At 47.9% G+C, this 14783-nt stretch overlaps 1 protein-coding gene across 1 annotated transcript in view; it reads left to right on the forward strand.

Moving 5' to 3' along the window:
- Positions 1–14783, forward strand: part of LOC140900621 (ATP-dependent 6-phosphofructokinase, muscle type) — a 52439-nt gene extending 37656 nt beyond the window's left edge. The window contains exons 15-23 of the mRNA XM_078849719.1: positions 385–455; positions 1520–1607; positions 2712–2864; positions 5447–5611; positions 6945–7006; positions 7884–7995; positions 8668–8767; positions 13074–13179; positions 14174–14783. Coding sequence (XP_078705845.1) covers positions 385–455; positions 1520–1607; positions 2712–2864; positions 5447–5611; positions 6945–7006; positions 7884–7995; positions 8668–8767; positions 13074–13179; positions 14174–14321 — 1005 coding nt within the window. The 3' untranslated portion in view covers positions 14322–14783. The remainder of the gene's footprint in view (positions 1–384; positions 456–1519; positions 1608–2711; positions 2865–5446; positions 5612–6944; positions 7007–7883; positions 7996–8667; positions 8768–13073; positions 13180–14173) is intronic.

The following is a 14783-nucleotide window of genomic DNA, read 5'->3' on the forward strand; positions in this document are numbered from 1 at the left end:
GGGGACATCGGGTGCAGTCCCAGAGGACGCGATTCAAATTGCTTAGGAAAGTTCTGTCCGGTAAGAGCTGCTCTGGACAGACTAGCCTCACTGTCTATTGCCTATGAAGCACTGGGGTAAATGACATCACAAGATGCCGGGCACTGGAGAATCAAACCCACAATTTCACACCAACATCAGTTGCTTACTCTCTAAACGGGAAAATAGTTCTTTCAAGATGTGCTTTGGGCTCAGTAGGTGCAATTTCCCATCGGGAGTCACTTCCACTGTCCCCACCTTGTTTTCATGTTGGAAAATTGTTCCCTCCATTGTTACTGGCAAATTACTGGCAAATCAAATAGCCCAGCTCTTCGTGACTCCGTTCTTCTCTTCCTTTTTCACCAGGTGGAAGAGATTGGCTGGGGAGGCGTAGGTGGCTGGACTGGGCTTGGTGGATCGAAACTTGGAACAAAGAGGTAACCCACTAAAGCATTCTTCCTCTAGCTAGCTACCTTTGTGTCCTTCAAGATACTATTACCAGAGTGGTCTCAAACACATGCTTTGATCAGCGTCATTGCAGGCCCGATTTTCAGACTTGTGACACCACCTGCTGCAACTCCAGGTGAAATCAGCGTTCCCTGCAGACACTCAGCACCTCTGGAGATTAGGTCTCAGGGGCCACCAAGTACGTAGAAATCACTTAGGCTCTTTGGGGCAGAAACTGTCTTTGCTCTGTGTTTGTACAGCACCTAGCACAATAGGATCCGCTCCTAGGTGCTACTGTAACACAAATAAATGACACGTGCAGCACAGACTGAAACCAGCCAGAGATACAGACTGGAGAATTCGCCCAGGTGCATCCTTAGCCTGAGTGATGGAGCTGAGCTCTCTCCACCATGAAGCTTACACCAGCGGCGGAAGTTAAATTAGCCCCTCAAGCAGCATGACCTTCTGCCAGCCCCAGGCCACTGGAGATCAGGGAGCTGCAACCAGCTGTCCCTTGGGGCAGTGAAGGATCGTGGCCCGCATGTCTCCATGGCGATGCTGTAGCAAGCAGAAGCCGAGATGGCCCTGGCATTCTGAGCCGCTCATTTCAGTTGCTTTTTACTTTTCCTCTTTCCGTGGCTTCTCACGCTTGGCCTCAGCCTGGAAGCGAGAGCTGTTTGATGGTATCCAGAGCACAGAGAGAATATTCCTGTTCTAAAACACAGCAGGATGCCATGAATGATGTGTTGGGGGTGGGGGGATATTGACCTGCTCACACATACGTGCATTCAATGGAGAAAACTGAAGCGACTGTTGCAATGATCAGATGGCAAGTCTGTTAAGCCCTTAACTAGTCTGGAGCTCTGCAAACTGATCCAGCCTCTTCCTTGCATTCAGCAAATTGAGCCCCACTCCCCTATGTCCTCCCAGCAAATTCCTCTTGTGCCATCCCCCCCGCCCCCCCCCCCCCCAATGCAGTGCTCGCCACATCCAGGGACTATACAGGCCCAGGAGGGTACATTGATGGTTTTTGTGGCATTTCTGCCTGCAACAGGACTCTGCCTAAGAAATACTTGGAGGAAATCAGCACAACCATCAGCGATTTTAACATTCACGGGCTGATCATCATCGGGGGCTTTGAGGTGAGTCAGGCAGGCTGCCATGAGTCTTTACAGGCGTAGAACCTCGGGCCTGTGGAGTAGCAGGGGGCCAGCCCCCTTTCTCCACCCATGGAATACCCCAGAGGAGATCTGAATCCTGGGGGACGTGAGGCCAGCTGCTTGGCCAGGTGCAAAGATACTCACCGAGAATAGGAGGTCATTACTGGAGGAACTTGACCATTCCCAGGCCTGTTAATGCCTTGAAAATGCTGGAAATCTCCCGTGGTGACTCAGGAGCACAGATCATCCCAATGCAGCCTGAGTGCTGAGTCTCATCCAGAGCGGGGCTCCAGTCACCAGGGCATTAAGGAACTCAACCAGTGGGCTGATCCCTTCCAGGCCCATCTCCTTTTCCTTCTCCAGGCTCAGGGGATCTGTCAGGGTTCCATTCCCTACAGCTTCCTAGAATGGCTGGTCTCACTGGGTGTCTGGGTTGCATTGCTGGAGTTGGATCATAAAGATCATGGAGTTGGTTCTCCATTTCTGAGAGGACCAGAATGTGTTTGCATGGGACACTGGGTGATCTTCAGCAAAGCTCTCATGGTAGATGCACGGCACTGGTGTCCGTTCTTTGCCGCTCTGTGCAAAACAACACGCTGGGCACCTGCTGGACCCATTGCCCGTCTTCAGGCTTTTGGGGGTGGAGGGGAGCATCCCACAAAGCCACTGCTACCCGACCCTGAACCAATCTTGATCCCACTCCAAAAGGCCCTAGATCCAGCAGAATACCCTTCCTGTCCTTTCTGTGTACCATGCCTACCACCTGGTCCATGACTGGAGATTCCAGGCTCTATGATAATACAAATAATAAATACCCAACTGTCTCATTCTGGGTACGATAGGATTAATCTTCACGCTGACCATTTTCCAGATGCCGCACCGAGGGAAATCCTGGCCCCATTGAAGTCCATGGCAAAACACCCATCTTCAGCGGGGCCAGGATTATGTTACCAAACTACTGGGTGTTAGGAAAAGCTTTCAACTCAGTCACTATCCTCCCTGCACCTGGAGCAGAATGTGGCCCCAGCCAGAAGCAAACCCAGGGCTTTTCAGTGCTGCTTTCCCTTTCTTCCCGGCATCCCGTAGGCTTTCACTGGGAGCTTAGAGCTCGTGGAAGGCCGTGGCAAATACGAAGAACTCTGCATCCCGGTGTGTGTTATTCCAGCCACTGTGTCCAACAACGTCCCTGGCTCTGACTTCAGCATCGGAACTGACACTGCCCTCAATACTATTACCACGGTAAAGCATTTGAAATCTTCTTCCTGCTATGGAAACCTCCAGTCCACTAGTAGTATGATTTGTAGAGTCAAAAGCCATAAGGGACCACTGTGATCATCTCGTCTGACTTATTGCACAACACAGGCCAGAGAACTTCCCTGAAGTACCTGCTGTTTGAACTAGAGAGATCTCTTAGAAACAACATCCAATCTTGATTTTAAAATTGCCAGTGATGGAGAATTCGCCATGACCCTTGGTAAATTGTTCCAGGGGTTAATTACACTTACAAATATGAGCCTATTTGTACTCTGACTTTGTCTAGCTTCAGCTTCCAGGCACTGGATCTTGCTCGATCTTTGTCTGCTAGACTGAAGAGCCCATTTGCAAGTTTTTGTTCCCCACCTAGGTACCAGACTGTGATCAAGCCACCCCTTAACTTTCTCTTTGTTGAGCTAAAGAGCTTGAGCTCCTTGAATCTATCACGATAAATAAGGCTATGTTTTAGTCACGGGTATTTTTAGTAAAAGTCAACGACAGGTCACAGGCCGTAAACAAAAATTCACGGCCCGTGACCTGTCCATGCCTTTACTATACACCCCTGCCTAAAACTCGACTGGGGGTTGGGCTAAGCGGGGTGGCGCCGCTTATGTTATGTTCTTACTAATTGTCAAAAGGAATTAGTTTACTGTCTTTGTTATATAAAGATCAGCAACAAGTCCATAGTAAAGGTTGAAAATATATTGAAAGATATTAGTTAGTGTCAGTAAAGGAAGAGTGTAATGAGGTAAAAACGAAAGATAGAATTGCTGAAAAAGATTGAAATATTTCTTTATGTAGAAAGGAAATTACTTCACAATTCCTTGGCTGTATACTTCCCAGGTATTAAGGCAATACCCTTGGTTATTTTTAAATTTTTTATTAAAGCAACCTTAACTAAATGAAATTTCATAGGAAAAAAATATTTTATCTTTTGGAGACACCTGTCTTATTTCATTCAAGAGTTGATCAATGGTTTTAGTGCCATTCTAGTTACCAGAGCAGGGTGGAATGTTTTGAATTCTGACCCCGACCATCTCGATTGTTCTCCCTACCAATGGAAATGGGGGAATTCTCCATCCCTGGAAGTCTTTGAGTACATCTACACAGCAATTGGGGGTGTGATACTTCAGTCAAGCTAGCGCAGTCAAAGAGCAGTTGGTTGCAGCCGCATGGGCGGCAGTTCAGGTTAGCTGGCCGAATACATACCTAGGATCTCGAGCCAAACTAATGCATGTACTTCTACCCGAGCTGGGAATTCCATCTCCCATTTGTGAGACATCCCCTTCAAGTATGCTATAAGTCAAGCAGAAGTTATGGCCTTGATGCAGGAATTATTGGGTGAGGTTTTCTGGCCTGTTTTATGCAGGAGGTCAGACTAGACGATCACAAAGGTTCCTTCCGGCTTTAAAAATCTCAGGGAGGGAAAATCAGGAAAAAACATTGAGGAAATTATAGAGGAGGCTGAATTTATTTATTTATTGAAATTTCAAGTTTACAAAATTTCTTAAAATTTCCAACTGAACATGAAAAAAAACCTCAAAAGTTTCTCCCTTTCTCTCCTCCTCAGTCCCTCCCTGCCCACACGAACTCTAGCAATGACCTGATTTGTATATTGCTCTTCTTGCTGAGGGCTGAATCCATTAGATTGATCTACTGCCCAGCTCCAGGCTAGATTACAGTCAAAATTCCGAGCATCGTCTGTGGTGTTCTATAAAAAGCGTTTTCAGTGCCACTGCAAAATATAAAATAAACATGAGTTGATCCATAACAGCTGCATCTTTCTAAGGCCTCAGTTATGAGCCTTGTTGTATGCTCATGAGGAGCCCACTTCCCCTGCATGGGATACCATGATTGCCAGACACTGTGCAAAGAAGAGAGTGGCCTTTGGGCTGCTAATCCCCTTGCTTTGCAGACGGGTGGGCAGGGGTGGGGAGTGGCTGGAGCCAAAGCAGTGCCCCTCTCTCACAATGTGCCAGTCAATGCAGCTGTGCCCATGGAGGGAGACGTAAGCTATGCCAGGAAAAGGGTTGGCAGCTAACTCCCCTCTCATGGAGAGATGGTGAAGCAGTGATCAAACTGCTACCCTCCGTCTCAGTTCGCTTCCTGCCCTGTCCCTGGGACACTGCAGCCGCACGCCACCACTATAACTCAGGCTGGATTGCAAGGTGCCAATCCACCCCTAATATTCAGCGTGACACCCCCACCCCAGGGGCCCTGTTATCTGCTACCACTGCCTGCTTGGCCCAGCTTCTCAAAGTCACCACGGCAGAACAAGATCCCACTGAATCTGAGGCATTGTGGAATTCTGCAGTTAAGAGAGAACTACACTTCAGCCTCGCTGCTGTTAAAGTGAGAGTCCTTCCCCTCCAGGAGCCTTCCTGGTCTGGGATGAGTGGGAAAGTCTCTCTACCTCGCTTCCGATGAAAGATTTCACTGGGTGTTTCACAGACATGCCCCGTCCCCACACCCCCAGAGTAGTTCTTTAACCCTAATTCACATCACCCCAGCCTTGATCGCCTTTATTAAGCGGCTCTAAGTAAATCTTGTTCCTATTCCCTCCCCAGACCTGTGACCGTATCAAACAATCTGCAGCCGGCACCAAGAGGCGGGTGTTCATCATCGAGACCATGGGAGGGTACTGCGGCTATCTGGCCACCATGGCAGGCTTGGCTTCAGGAGCGGACGCAGCTTATATTTATGAAGATCCCTTCACCATCCGCGACTTACAGGTGAGTCTCTACCTATAAACAACTCATCTGTTCCTCTGTGCTCGAGCACAGCACAAGTACACGGTGCATCGACTTCTTCACCTGGAGTCCAAGCACCTTCCACTAGACAGGCATGGAGCTACAGCTGTGCAGAAGCATGTACCTAGAAAGCACAGTGGCTGTCGTACTGGGAACCAACAGGCCCGAGGTCTGACCCACGCCCCTTCAGTGTGTGCTCTCCCTCGAGCGGTGGCTGGGATAGCACCCCATACAGGTTGAGGAGCCTGCTACAGACCTGGCTAAGAGCGATGGACTTTTTAGCTCAGCCCATGGAGTCTCGTGATCCAGAAGCCCCAGGTTTGTTTCCTCCTGCTGACGAGCCACCCTGGGGCATGGCATTCCACAGACATCAAGGCCAAGTTCACCCCTAGCAGAAACAAGTGCAAGTCCACCAAAGTCAATGGAGCAGTGCCTGCTTAATTCAGCTGTTGGCCTGTATCCTAGAGGGCAGAGATGCAAACTAATCGGAGGGTCTCAGTGGACCGGGATCCCTGGGGAATCCACGCAGGTCTGTGTGGATGGACTTGTCCCACTTCCTGCTGGAAAGGCTCGTGTCAGGCAAGGGAGCAAATGCTGCTCTCAGTGATCCTAGTCTAAATCCAGAGCAAGGCCCTGGGCTGCAGTGGAGTTATTCCGGCTTTTGTAGGGCCTGGTTCTTATTTACACCAATGCCCTTTTCCATGGCTCTGGCAACACAAAGGAACTGGAGCCTGTGAGCACTTTGGAGCCTGGACTGGCTTTTTGGCCTGTGTCCATACAGCGCCCAGCACAATGGGATCCTGGTCCATGCCAGAATACAAATCATAATCAGTAACAGTGCGAATGAGAAGCTGGCCCATAGACTTTAAGGCCTGAGGGGGCCATTCTGATCATCTGCTCTGACCTCCTGCACCTCACAGGCTGAAGGATCTCACCCAGCGACTCCTGCATGGAGCCTAGTAACTAGACTGAGATCAGCGTTGCGGTTAGGGGCATCTACTCCTCCAAGGGTGCACGCAGACACCACTGTTTTGCCATTGGCCGTAACGTCCCGTTAAAATCAATGTCAGTTCTGAACTCTCAGTTACTGCAGTCTAGGTATACATCACACGGGCATTTCAGCAGCCTAGTTAGCTCTCATCTGATAGGCATTCCCCTTTAGCTGAGCTTTATCGCCTGACCGGAGAGGTTTTCCTGCTCCCCGAGATGTGGATTTGCGTCTACTCCTTCTAAAAATTGCTTTTAAAATATCTGGATTTGCTTTAAAAAATTCACAGGAATCTAAGAAGCCTCCTGCTCTTTTCCACGTTAACAGGTTAACGTCGAGCATCTGTGTGAGAAAATGAAGACCACAGTGAAGAGAGGCCTGGTGTTGAGGTAACCAGCAACAGAACAAGTCAGGGTGGGGACAGTCACAGGCTGTAGCAGGGGCCAGTGGCTGAAGCGCTGGACCAGGACTTAGGAGACCTGGGTTCTGTTCCTGGCTTTGCCACAGCCCTGCTGGCTGTCCTAAGGCAAGTCACTTGCCTTCTTTGTCTAGCAGGTTCCTCAGCTGTACCCTGGGGATGAGACTTTCCCTCTCGTAAAGCCCTTTTCCATGAACAGCATTAGATAATCCATATTATGCTGGATGCCTCTTACGTGGGATATACATTCCACAGCCTTTATTAACAAAGGTGCTCTGAGGGTCTGGAGAGCAATCAGAATCCTGGTGCAAAGACCACCAAGGGACCTTGGGATTCGTAAAATACAGTCAGCTATAAGGCAACATTTTCAAAAGCACCTAAGTCACTTAGGCCCAGCTCAGCAAAGGTATTTAGGTGCCCATTGAGTTCAGTAGGAATTAGGCACCTAAATACTTCTGAGGATCTGGGGCTTTAGAAACACAGGTCCCATTGACTTTCAATGGGATTTAGGAACCTGAGTCATTTTGTATCTTTGGGAATGTTCTCCAGATCTGTCTAGGGAAAAGATCTGCTCATCTCCCTGGTGTAACGGTAAAAAAAAAACAATCCAGCCATACTCACAAATGAAAACCATAGGCAATACAGGCCCAGCACATTTCTAAAGGGCTGACCCTGAGCTGTCATTCAGCTCTGCCTCACCAATCTATATTTCTCTCTTCATGAATCTCCTTCCTGCCCCAGTTTTTCCCCCATCACCCAATGCCTAAAAGCCACTTATTTGAGTATTCTGTCTCCATCTGTCATGTCCACCCCTCATTCACTTGGGCTTTCGTGTTTGCACCTCACAGGAATGAGAAGTGCAACGAAAACTACACCACCGACTTCATCTTCAACCTGTATTCAGAGGAAGGGAAAGGCATCTTCGAGAGCAGGAAGAACGTGCTGGGACACATGCAGCAGGTACACAGTAAGCTGCTGAGGTAGCGTGGCCTAGTGGATGGGGCACTAGACGAGAACTCAGGAGACCTGAGTTCTGGTCCTAGCTTCGCCACTCAGCTGGTGAGTGACCTTGTCCAAGTCCCTTTCCCTCTTGATGCCTCTGTTTCCCCTCCCACCCTTTGGCTGCTTAGACTGAGCTCTTTGTGCCTATCTCGGTACCACTCGGCCCAATGGAGCCCTGATCTCAGTCAGTGCCATTATAATATGCTAAATAACAGAGGATGCTCTCCTCTAGACAGCAAAGCTCCTCCCAGTTCAGTACCATCTTTCCTCTGCCCTATTGCTTTGTCCAAATGACCCAAACCTCTGGAAAGGAGCAGTTGGATTGGCTTCTGGCAACACCACCTTAAAGAGCCAATAGCAGCTCTTCTGGGCTCCAAAATCCTCTGCTGGGAGAGAACGATACTAGATGGAAATCGCCTTGCTGAGCCAAGTGCTGGGGGTCTTGGTGTTGATCACAGGTGCTAGAATTTGGGGTTGGTACAGTGTCCGGAAGCAACAGCCCTTGTACGATTAATTCTGCCTTCTGGGCCGGTGATGCGCCAGGTATCCCATTGAAAGGCAGCGAGTTCACCCTGTTGTCATGACTCTTCATGCCTGAAACCAAACTGACTCTCTCGCTGCGAATGGCAGGGTGGGACGCCGACTCCCTTCGACAGGAACTTTGGAACAAAGATGGGTGCAAAGTCTGTGGCATGGCTCACTGGAAAAATCAAGGAATACTCCAGGCATGGTAGGTTACACGTCACGGTAGGAAGAGACCCCCATGGCCCAGGCAGAGCCATCCACCTAGCTTTCTGTGCAGTAGTTGGGTGCACATGTCACGTGCTTTTATGGCTACATTCAGGGTGGATAAAAATCGATTTTAAAAAATCAAATTTGTATTTAAATGGGATTTGGTTTTGAAATTAAATCCATTTTTCTTTAAATTTAATTTCAAATTTAACAACCTACATAAGGCCTAAACTTACTATAATCTTTTAAAATCATTTAAATTAAATAAAAAATATTCAAACAGTACCTGATTGCTGTAGAAGTTTTAAAGAAAATCAAACCGCTGAGCGGGGAGAAAGCACTGGCTTAGCACCTGGAACTAGACTTTGCGGACATGCTAAACCAGCTTTTAACAGCCACAGCCTCTGCTGCGAGTGCAGAGAGGCTGTTTTCTTCATTTCGGTTTATTCAACTAGTTCAGCTCCATGATTAGTTTGTCTGAAGCTGAGGAACCGAATGGGAGTTGAAAAAAGCAGGAAAGTTTGTTTTCCCTCTTTCCATCTAAAGGAGCTGTGAGAGGATGAGATCTACTGGCTCTAAAATCTTGAAGGACATGAGGATCTATGAAGGGACTCAGGGTTGCAACACCGTATACACTGAAAAGTTGTATCGGCAGAGCGATCTCTCGGGTATGAAAAATCCACCCCTCAAGAGACATAGTTAAGTCGACCTAACCCCCAGTGTAGGCAGTGTGAGGTTGATGGAATGAGGTCAATGGAAGATGGGTCGCCCATCACCCACCTGATGCCCTGACCGCTGGCCGACAGAGCCACTCTCTCTCTCTGGCCCGATGACTGAGAGTGGCTCTGTAGGCCAGCGATTAGGGCATCCACCTGGGAGAACGGAGACCCAGCGTCCAGTCCCCCGGCTCCAATTGCTCCATTATTTATCCAGAGTGGAACAGCTTCAGTGGGAGAGGTTAAGGAAGCCCCCCACCAGACTATTGCATAGCTCAGTGGCTAGAGCACTCTCTGGAGAGGTAGGATTTGAGGGATTTCCCTTCTCACATACCAGGCAAGTGCTCTAATCACTGGGCTAAGAGTGGGCATTACCCTCTCCACCAGGGTGTTGAACGAGACCTGATCCAGCAGGTGGCCTTTCACTGATCTTCCCCCAGTTTGTGAATCACTCTGGGACCTAGGTGGGAGATGGGCATCTGGATTCCTAGAGGGAGGCAGCAGCGTGCATGCCCAGAGGCAGAAACATAAGCACCAAGGTAGCTTTTACCCTGACAACTTAGGTCTGAGTGAGTATAAAGGCCTACGGGTTCTGAGTTTTATGGATTGCAATGATGCCAAAAAAGGGACTTAGCACCTCTGGCTGGCGTTTAGGCACATAACTCTCTGTGGATCTGGGCCATAGTGACCAGAAAACAGTCAATTCAATTCACCAACTACAGTCAATGCTTCCTTTGTTTAATAAATCAGTTGGTTTTGATAAACTTATTTTTTTCTTATGTATTCAGCACATTTAAGGTAGCTTGAGTAAAAAATTAATGTAGTAAATAAATGTGTCATTCACCGTTTTCTAAGAGTAAGAAAAAAGGAAAAATTAAGCATCTGAATAAATGTATGTTAAGCTAATAGACACTACAGCTTCCTGGTTAGCAAAAAGAAGCATCAGATGGAGTGAAAAGGCTGTATTTAGTTGCAAACCAACATGTAGTGGTTATTAACTAATGAGAATCAGTTTTTTTTAAAGGAAAATAACTAAGTACAAATGCAAAATAAGATTAAAACGGATTATTAAATCAGAGGTTCCTGCCTGCTGATTTAAATCATGGTTAAAACCAATGCTTTCAAAGCACTTGGCAATCCACGCTGGGGCTGTTGCTTCTCTGCCAGCTGCTTTGTGGGACCCTGCAGTGTTGGTGTAGCTGTGTGGGTCCCAGGAGAGTAGAGAGACAAGGTGGGTGAGTGTTGCATTTACAGCATAGTGGGTGAAGGCACTGCTGCCACCTAGTGGCGGACGTTGAGAACTAAGTTCTCAGTGCATTTTCACAAAGGCGGTAACCCTAACGCAGCGCATTTAGGACCTGGTTTTTCAGAGTTAAGGAGGACGTTTCAGACTGTGGGAGAGCAGCTGGGTGGGGAGGCAGCTCCTCATTTCTGATGGGGAAAAAAAAAACAGATGGGGGTATAAGGGCTAGGACCAGCGCTGGCCCCAGGAACCGCAAGAGCCTGAGCCACAGACACCTAGGGTACGTTTGGGGGAGAAGAGAATTTGGCCGTTCAAAAACTAACAGAGGCTGGGATGAGGCTTACGGTAGCAAAACTGTGTGGCCTAGAGGCTAGAGCACTGGGTGGACTCCGGAAACATGGGCGCCTGTTGGGTGACCTGGAGCAAGTCACATCCCCTCTCTGTGCTTCAGTTTCCACATCTGTATAATGGGGATAAGGAAACTGACCTTTGTAAAGCGCTTTGAAATCATAGAATCATAGAATATCAGGGTTGGAAGAGACCTCAGGAGGTCATCTAGTCCAACCCCCTGCTCAAAGCAGGACCAATCCCCAATTAAATCATCCCAGCCAGGGCTTTGTCAAGCCTGACCTTAAAAACGTCTAAGGAAGGAGATTCCACCACCTCCCTAGGTAACACATTCCAGTGTTTCACCACCCTCCTAGTGAAAAAGTTTTTCCTAATATCCAACCTAAACCTCCCCCACTGCAACTTGAGACCATTACTCCTTGTCCTGTCCTCTTCCACCACTGAGAATAGTCTAGAACCATCCTCTCTGGAACCACCTCTCAGGTAGTTGAAAGCAGCTATCAAATCCTCCCTCATTCTTCTCTTCTGCAGACTAAACAATCCCAGTTCCCTCAGCCTCTCCTCATAAGTCATGTGTTCCAGACCCCTAATCATTTTTGTTGCCCTTCGCTGGACTCTCTCCAATTTATCCACATCCTTCTTGTAGTGTGGGGCCCAAAACTGGACACAGTACTCCAGATGAGGCCTCACCAATGTCGAATAGAGAGGGATGATCAAGTCCCTCCATCTGCTCGCTATGCCCCTACTTATACATCCCAAAATGCCATTGGCCTTCTTGGCAACAGGGGCACACTGCTGACTCATATCCAGCTTCTCGTCCACTGTCACCCCTAGGTCCTTTTCCGCTGAACTGCTGCCTAGCCATTCGGTCCCTAGTCTGTAGCGGTGCATTGGGTTCTTCCGTCCTAAGTGCAGGACCCTGCACTTATCCTTATTGAACCTCATCAGATTTCTTTTGGCCCAATCCTCCAATTTGTCTAGGTCCCTCTGTATCCTATCCCTGCCCTCCAGCGTATCTACCACTCCTCCCAGTTTAGTGTCATCCGCAAACTGGCTGAGAGTGCAATCCACACCATCCTCCAGATCATTTATGAAGATATTGAACAAAACCGGCCCCAGGACCGACCCTTGGGGCATTCCACTTGACACCAGCTGCCAACTAGCCATGGAGCCATTGATCACTACCCGTTGAGCCCGACAATCTAGCCAACTTTCTACCCACCTTATAGTGCATTCATCCAGCCCATACTTCTTTAACTTGCTGGCAAGAATACTGTGGGATCTACTGATGAAAAGAGCTAGGCATTATTACGGGACATGGAGAAGCAGGCTGCTTAGCGCATGAGGAGGTGATGGTTAGAAATGAAATGCTGTGGCTGCTAAGTTAACCAAATGTGTTTGAGGAGGAAGGATCCTTGCATCCAGTTGTGCTTTTCACTTACTTTGAATTCACCTAGCGTCAGTCTCCAGGAACATACAGATTTCAAAATCCGCAGGGATATTCGCCCCATGCAATCAGTGGGCAGGGTGGAACCTGGTTTTGGGTTTTTTTTTCCTCCCACAGACAGTGACTTTTTTATTGGACAATTTGTTTGGTACATATAATTCTCTTCTGAAGTACAGTGTGAGGATATGGGAAAAATTACACTTAAGACTTATCTAAGCTTGACAGCATGTACTCCATACACCAGTCATAACAGAACTGGTTGAAGGCAGAGACGGACCAACTAGCCTTCAAACAAGATATCTCCCTATATTGCATTTCTCGGCAGAATGAAATGGCTCAGGGGACCATGCAATCCCATAGCATTCAGCAAGAGGCCTCACTGTCACATTTGAGGGTGGCCTCAGGCTGCCTTGCTTTGTTCTCTGCCTCCTTGTCCAGGTTTTTGCCTCCTCTGCAAATGAACTTAGGCACACAATCAGTGAGCTGCAGCAGATGAGCTGGAGGGCTGGGTACTGAAGTACTAAGATGGTTTCACTCCAATTCCTTGCAGGTCGTATCTTTGCCAACACCGCAGATTCAGCCTGCCTCTTGGGCATGCGCAGACGGAATCTTGTCTTCCAGCCACTCGCCGAACTCGAAGAACAGACCGATTTTGAGTAGGTTTTCCAAACATTCTTCCCCTTTCCTGTCCATCTACCGCACTGGTGACGAATTGATGAGTAAGGGAGGATATGAAAACAATATTTGAAAGGGTTAGGAAGCAAGGAGGGAGGTTGTAGAGGGCTGGTCTCTAATTAAGACACAGGTATATCATAGGCTGAACATCAGGTATGTCTTCCAACTGGGAAGATCTCTCAGCGAACAGAATAGTATCCCAAAAGAAGTGGTGGAAGTCCCACGGCTCAACTCATTTAAGAAACCAACAGGAGAAGACAGTGTGAGGGTACAGAGCAGTTGTACCATAAAGACCATGATCAGCATGAAGAAAGGCTTTTGAATCCAGCAGATAAAGGAGTAACAAGACCCAGGACCTGGAAGTTGAAGCTAGATAAAAATCACATGGTTGGAAATAAAAATGTGTGCCTTAAACCAGAGTAAGAAATGGGAACAGCTTCCCAAGGGACACAGCAGATCCTTTCTCATGTGGAGTCTTTAAAATCCAGGACTAGGTATCTTCCTAAAAGTGATGCTCTAGCTCAACCAGAAGCGACAAGCTCACAGCAGGAATCACTGGGGGAGGTTCTACACCTGTGGGAGGTCAAGCTGATCAGAATGTCCCATCTGACCTTGAAATCTATTAATAAAATCAACACTTCCCTGCCTGCTCCCAGAGTTATTTCCTGTTGGGAGCAGTAGCTCATCCAGCCCCTGGGTGGGGATCATTGCTTTGACCTTCCTGGTAACTCCAAGTCTTTTCTAAGTATATTAGCTCACGAATGAGCAGCATCACGCATATGCCTGTGTGATCCAGAGGTGTGGATTAAAAAGTCGCTGCTGATCACAATTATTTTCTTTTCTCTATAGGTTCCCCTACCATGCTCATCATCAGAGTTTCTGAGCACCTTCCAGTAATGCATTAAGCAATATGCCTAACGTGTGTCCCATGTTCGGGAGTGGGTTTTACAATATACATTTCTTTTTCCCCAACAGGCACCGCCTCCCCAAACAACAGTGGTGGCTAAAACTTCGTCCAATCTTAAAGATTCTGGCCAAATACAAGACCGACTTGGATACCTCCGAGAAAGCCCACTTGGAACACATCACGCACAAGGGGGTGCCTGCTGAAGCCAACATCTGAACCGCTGGAGAGGCAACACAGCTGGAACAAAAGCAGATCTGCCTCTAAAAATAGCTTTTGGCATCAGGGACCTCTGAAATAAAGTTCTCCCTGTTTTAGCTCACGTCCCCAGCTCAGCATGCAGCAGTCTAGCATTTATACAGTAGTTGGGGCTGCAGTCAGTCACGTGTGCGTATGAAAACAAGACACACAACTCCCAGGATGGCAATGCAATATCCTGGTATATAAAACTGCCTAATTTACTGGTTAAAAAAGAGTTTTGAAATGCACTTTCTGGGGCTGATTTAGCTTCCACAGGGTAGTTTAAATGGATGAATCGGTCAGGCTTCTTGTACATCCAAGTTAATCATTTTAAAATGTTAGAGTCTAATTTATGTCACGGTTTTAAAAGAAACCCTCCATGTTTCTGAACTGGCTCTTGTTATGTCAGGAAGTGCCAGCGAAATGAGAATAAACACTATG

The sequence above is a fragment of the Lepidochelys kempii genome, chromosome 20 (genome assembly GCF_965140285.1).
Source record: "Lepidochelys kempii isolate rLepKem1 chromosome 20, rLepKem1.hap1, whole genome shotgun sequence".
Lineage (NCBI taxonomy): Eukaryota > Metazoa > Chordata > Testudines > Cheloniidae > Lepidochelys > Lepidochelys kempii.